Genomic DNA, 6,932 nt, shown 5'->3' on the forward strand with positions numbered 1-6,932 from the left:
GTATTATTCTTATACGTACATTAGTCTGGATCCTATATAATCATTGGTATGAGTATTTGCAACACAATTGACCTAAAAAACAAATAAAACAGCACAGTAAAAGCAGCACAGTATATTTTTACAAATAGTGAGTTTAGTTCTTGTGTAGAATACACTCACATTCGTTAGAGCTGTGTAAATGTTCTTGTTTAATAAAAGTTAAACTTTAATATAGACTTACCTTTCCACTATTAATTCATCATTCTGCTTCCTGGTACTACTATATCAATTGGTGGGGATTATACCACATCTGCTGTTTACACTAGAGCAAGTCCTGCTCTAGGAAATGTAAGTACATTTCTTTATTCATATCTGGTTGTTAAGTACTTACTTCACCATTGGAGCCTTTTATTTACTTCCACATATACCCTGTATACTACATCCCATTTGGAGTGTCTGTATCGTTTGGACCAACTCACATCCTAAGACGGGGATTATGCCGACTATGCAAAATGACAGCAGAGCTCTGAGTTAGCTCTAACGAATGTGAGTGTATTCTACACAAGAACTAAACACACTATTTATAAATATATACTGTGCTACACTATGATTGTTTAATTTAGTATTTTTTTTAGGTCAATTGTGTTGCCAATACTCAAAGACCAACGATCATATAAAATCCAGACTAATGTACGTATAAGAGTAATACTACTTAGATTGGGCTCGGTAAATATATATTTTCTCATCACCTACTATTTCACCAGTAATATACTACTGCCTGCAATATTCTCCAGTCTATTCTATTGATATATCTATTTATATTTGCCCGCAAATGATGATTGTGCCATGAACTGTTGAATGAGTTATTAGACTTTCAGTGCTCACACTCGAAGATGGCTTGAGCAATATTTAGGGAAGTATAATGTTTAACCCCTAAGTTCCAAAAACAGTAGAATTGTACTAAAAATCTATTCCATATTAAAATCTTTGGTGACGGCGAGGCTGTGTAGCGCTGCTAGTGCTAAATGAGAGGACCTAGTATGCTGAAACAGGGTCTTTATAGACCAGATTATGATAGTGGCATGAAATGCCGTTGGGCCTTAATTGGTGAATATATATTCTGTAGCAGCTTTTCTAAGGATTCCTACATATTTTGCAAAAATGTTTTTTTAAATAATACCGAAACATGTCCCTATTAAATGCATGCAATTAAAATGACAGTATGAGAACAGAGGTGCAAAGATACAAAAAAATGACCCCATATTCCAATGCAGATAGGTGGATTTAGAGTCAAACCGTATGCCCTCTGTTCTAAAACAGTTTTGGATACAGTTGCATAAAGCAAAAATCTACGTCCTTAAAGGAACCTCCAAGCACCATAACTACTACAGAGCATTGTAGTGGTAATGTTGCCAGGAGTGACTGGCACACCCCCAGCCCCTCCAAATGTAAGCAATCAAACTGACTGGTAATGGTTTGACAACTAACCTGGGGTCAATTGAGCGCCAGACATCTTCAACATAAGAGCTCGCTGCACTGAGCTAAACCCTGAGGTGCAGAGCTTAACTCATTGGATTAGGGTGATCAGTTGACATTCTCAGTCAATGAGCAGGTCCTGCGTACAGGTAGCTTAAGAAAACTATTGGAAGTCACCTTGTTCATGAGAGCCAAAAGCTATCTGCCTTAAAGTAAGCCAGGATTATTGGAATATTATACTGCCTGTCTGATAAAGGTGATTTAACAAGCCCATCTTCAATGACCCCTATTTTATGAAACAGCCAGGAATGCAGGTAATAGTGTTTACTAACTTAGCTGTTTCTTGGAAATATTGCGTTCTATGGCCTGCATGTCCATCAGAGACTTTTTTAAATATTTACAACTCCATAGCCATGCATGTTAACTTGGGATATGGTATAATGCTATAGCTGCAATAATCTTTCTTCCCCTCACAAAGCTATGCATTGAAGGTCTCTTCCAAAAGGTTCTATTTCTGCTATGTATAGTAGCCTCACTTGCTTATTAGATTAGAGAGAGCTTGGACTTTAGATGTACGTAAGCCTCTGATGAGTGGATGGACGTTTGTCAAGGTAATTTGCAAACCAAATACTACTTATTTAGTTGCAAGCTAGATATATGTCTTAGAAACAGCAATGTTTACATTTGTCCAAAATCATCAAGATGGCAGCCACTAGAAGCACTTCTATTGAAGATCGTCAATTTGAAAGGTTCGCTGCTAACAGTACTAAACGGATCCAATGCTTCTCTATTGGAAACGTTATATTGGCAGAGTGCAGACTGTTGTGCATAAGCCATAGATTCACGATGCTTCTCTGTTAGAAGGATTGGATTGGACTGAAATGATCAACACTGATGATTTCAGAAGCGGGAAGCTGCAGCAAGGAGACTGTGCTGGGTTACAGGCAAGTTTCAAATCTATTTTTTTTTTTGTTCATTTTTTTTATGTATGAGAAAGGTGTCTGGCAAACATAAAAGAAAAGGGAAGAAACACGCCTTGAGTGTTCCTTTAAGGTCCTGAAAAACAAGATGTTGGATAAATTAAAGGGATATTCCAAGCACCATGAGCAATTTAGTGATTTAAAGTGGTTATGGTGACTGGAGTCTGTAAGCGCAGCTTTTCACTTTGATATGCTGCAAACACATAGATTAACTCCTCTACTGGTTAATTTCCACCTCCAGTAGTTTCATAGGGGTGCCATCAGCCAGCCTGGAAATGTCTGTGCAACTTTTGTTTCGCACAGTATCAGTCATTGGCTAAGAGCAGTCAGCTGACGCTCTCAGTCAAGGAATGTCGATCAAAGCGGCTTCCGGCTACTCAAGATGCTAGAAGCTTGTCACATCGGAACCCAGCAGGGACCTAGGTAAGCAAGCAAACCGTTATTAAACATTTTGCCCCATTACCGGGCAACTGGGCCAGGGTGCCACTGGTATCATAAAAGAATGTAGTGGTTAAGATTCTAGGAGTAACCCTTTAACAAGTTTAGTCTATAACTCTTCGGTCACCTCATAAAACCCAGGGACAATAATTCACTGATATGAAAAATATATTTATTTTTTATTTTTTTCATTCTCTGTTTCTTGTTTCCTTGTTCCTGTTATGATATTTCTAATTTTCAAAAGTGTAGGCATGTTAAGTCATAATACTTTCTCTTGCTAGTTTATATTAGGTCTTATGCAAAAACTGAAAAAACTATTTAAATAAATCTCAAGTGTACGATACAGTGTGCAGTCCTAAGGCTATAGAAATAATATATACATATATAATTGTTGATAATGACAGACATCAGCCTTCATATACCCAATAATAATTACACAACATTTATTAAGGAGCTTGAGAATCCAAAGAATAACAACAATTCACACATCAAATTATACACTAAAGTGAAGCATAATATGTCTGACAGAATTCAAAGAGCATTTTGAAATTTAAGGCCAAAGTAACTGAACCGAAAGCATAGCTTTTTTTCAATAAAACTATTTTGGTCTTAATTCTGAAATTCACTTTGAGTTCTCACTTTAGTGAACCTTGCAGGTCACTATAAGCAGTGTTTCATGTTTTCACTATTCCAGTTTTACCTGAGCATGTTCCATGAAATCATTAAATCCCCCGATAAGCAAGCCCTTTCCTCCTCGATCCAAAAGCTCTCTCCAAATTATGGGGGATTTCTTGTGTTTCCAGCCATTGTTTTCACACAACTCCGCTAACCATTGCTAGAAAACAAAATGTGAACATGCATCAGTCTGCTTTTTTAATTACAAAAAAACAAGTCCTGCGCTCAAACTCCCGTCACTCCTGGGCGGCAGCAACGACCATAGTACACATCATCCCCAATTCACACAGTAAAAAAACCAAAGAAAAAAAAGTTATATATCTTTGCCAGAAGATCAAGGAAGCAAACTGAAAGGTTAGTGTAGGATTCGCCTGAGAGGTTTGCCTTGACGTGGCAGACGGGCATTCCCTCCAATGGCCATTGTAGTAACTAAATAACCTACATTTGTTTAAATATACATAGGGATTTAGGAGAGAGCGCAGGTAATTTTTTTCTCTGCTTTTTTAATTGTCTGAGAATATTGTCTTGAGAAATCTACAGCATGTGCGCAAATCCCTCTTTCTTCATAAATATAAACTGCTGAGGTAATAAGTGGCAGGCAAGGCCTGAGATACAACAAAGGACTCTCGGCGAACGCTTTGCCATGCAGTGAAATCCTAGTATAATAAAACAACACAGTCCATGGCTATAGGCAATGGTTCACTCGACCCACAATCCAAAACAAACACTGACATAAAGGATTGCTATAGTGTCAGGAAAACAAAGCGGTTTTCCTGACACTATAGTGCCCTGAGGGTGCCCCCACCCTCGGGGTCCCCCTCCTGTGGCGCTGAAGGGGTTAAAACCCCTTCAGCCACTTACCTTAATCAAGTGCCAGGCTCCCTTGGCACTGGTGACCTCTCCTCCCCTGCCGACGTCAGCGGAGCCGAATGCGCATGCACGGCAAGTGCCACGCGTGCATTCAAAGTGTCCATAGGAAAGCATTTCTCAATGCTTTCCTATGGACGCTCTGCGCGATGGAGGCATAATATGCCTCCAGCATCACAGATGCGCCTCTAGTGGCTGTCCGGAAGACAGCCACTAGAGGCTGCATTAACCCCAAATGTAAACATAGCAGTTTCTCTGAAACTGCTATGTTTGCATCTGAATCTGAGGGACCTGGCACCCAGACCACTTCATTGAGCTGAAGTGGTCTGGGTGACTATAGTGTCCCTTTAAAATGTTATGCTATAAAACAGCAGGTCATTGCTAAGAGAGCTATAAAAAATATGGTTATCCTTTGTCCACTTTCATGTTCTACATAGCATTCTGGGAACGTTGTAGGCACATATGCATTCAGACTTGCTGTGTTTGGAGCTATGTTATTTTTTTTAAACCCTTCAATGAGATACATAGATGATGCACAACAAGTCTCCAAACTAATGGTGATTACATACGTTCTAAAATAATGTTACTTCTCAATAATGTCTCACCTCCCAATCATCAGGATGTTGTGTAATTTTGTGCACTCTGAAGTAGGGAAGATTTTTCTGAAGATAATCCGCAAGAAGTTCTGCTTTGGCATAATATGGACAGTCTGCTTTTCCTGTGATTGTTAGAATAAAAATATGTTAATATTATTATTAGTTCATTTATGTATTCATTAATAGACAACAAATACAATAAATTAAGGTTTGGCATCTACATTTGTCAAACTAATCTGGGGTGTAACTTCCATCAATTTGGAGCAGATCATGATATGCATATACTAGTACTGTCATATGATTAAAGAATTGTAACCCTAAATAATATTATAATGTAGAAATGACATAACAATAAAGCATATAGTAAATTAGTAGTAGGTAACCTTTTGGTAGTGCTAAGCCTAAGGACGTTTTGAAGTCCCTTTACAGTTTTCTATGTTGGTGAATTGTGTATGTGTTATGTCTGGATATAGTGGCTGCTTAGTGAGGTTTTATGTGTGTATATGTGTATGTGTATGGGTTGTATGCATTGTATATGTTATGTGAGAGTATATGGTTGTAGTGTGTGTGTGTGTGTGTGTGTGTGTGTGTGTGTGTGTGTGTGTCTGTGTAGGGATTTGTGGTGTTGTATGTAGATGTTTCTAGGATTATGTGTGGACTGTTTGTTATGTTGTGTGAGTAATTATGGGCTGCTGTGTCATGTATGTGTGTGTGGTATTTGTAATATTTATGTGTGTTTTGCTGTCTGTGGTGTTATGGGTGTGTATGTGGATTGTTTGTGGTATTGCGTGGATATGTGGGCTGCCTGTAGTGTTATGTATGTGTGCGGTTGTCTGTGGTCTTGTGATGAACTCTGACTGTATTTGACAGCAGATAAGAACCATTCGGTCCATCTAGTCTGCCCAATTTTCTTAATACTTGAAGTGGCCAGTCGTCCTCTAGGTTTAATGCTGCAGTTTAATACATTGCAGTTTTTTACAAAATGTATTGCAGGGTTAAAGACACCTCTACTGGCGGACATATTGACAGCCACGGAAGGCACTTTCTGCTGCAGTAACCAAGTTACCTTTCCTATGGAAAAATGTGACGCCTATGTGCACTCGCTGCTCATGCGCATTGGACCCCCATTGCAAATCATAGAGGAGCATTGGATTGGACCGACTCCAGAGGATGCCATGCCTCCTTTACGACGCTGCGGTTGGGAAAGAGGTAAGCAACCCTGGTTGCATTGGCGCTGGGGAAAAGTAGGTAAAACACTATTTGTATACCTTTTTATGGAAATAGTATGGGGACCACCAGTCCTAGGGACAGAAACACTAAACCATTAGAAATAACACTTGAGTGTTCCATGAAATAATGTTCCCAGATCAGCTATTTTGAGGCTTATTTACTAAACTCAGAAGTGTAATGAATTAAAAATCAAATGGCAAAACTAGCACATAAAAAAAAAACAGCAAAAAAATAAATAAAAAAATAGCAACAGTTATGATTGTATGCTGCCTATAGCTAACTGTCCCATAGGATAGTGAGTACCTGCCAGTACGAATTTCGCCATAGCTAGCAGTAGCCTTTCGCCTTGTGGTGTTAACTGCAGTTGCCAGGCAACAAAACGCTAATTAGCGTGAGCCCTTCTTGGGGGGGCAGAGTTTAAGCAGTGACGTCATGACGCAGACACACCTCTCTAGCGCTGACACAGTCAAACATTACACTCCCCCTGTTTGCTACAGGACTACAACTCCCGTGATGCTCCCTGAATAGCTGTAGTTCTACAATAGCTGGGATTTTACCCGTTCCATTTCTGGTTTAGAAGGTCCCCTTCACTGCATGGGAAAGGATAAAGTGACAATTCAGTAAACATTGTACGCATACTCAGTGTGGACTTATCTGTATCCTAAACATAGGATTCTTTCCTGTAAGGATT

The 6,932-nt window shown here is 39.2% G+C and overlaps 1 protein-coding gene across 1 annotated transcript in view; it reads right to left on the reverse strand.

The window, feature by feature from the left end:
- Positions 1 to 6,612, reverse strand: part of MDH1B (malate dehydrogenase 1B) — a 43,407-nt gene extending 36,795 nt beyond the window's left edge. The window contains exons 1-3 of the mRNA XM_063428755.1: positions 6,545 to 6,612; positions 5,021 to 5,133; positions 3,574 to 3,708 (exon numbers count right to left, since the gene is read on the reverse strand). Of these exons, the coding sequence (XP_063284825.1) occupies positions 3,574 to 3,708; positions 5,021 to 5,133; positions 6,545 to 6,566 (270 nt within the window). The 5' untranslated portion in view covers positions 6,567 to 6,612. The remainder of the gene's footprint in view (positions 1 to 3,573; positions 3,709 to 5,020; positions 5,134 to 6,544) is intronic.
- Positions 6,613 to 6,932: the final 320 nt, after the last annotated feature.

This window comes from Pelobates fuscus, chromosome 8 (assembly GCF_036172605.1).
Source record: "Pelobates fuscus isolate aPelFus1 chromosome 8, aPelFus1.pri, whole genome shotgun sequence".
NCBI classification, from domain to species: domain Eukaryota; kingdom Metazoa; phylum Chordata; class Amphibia; order Anura; family Pelobatidae; genus Pelobates; species Pelobates fuscus.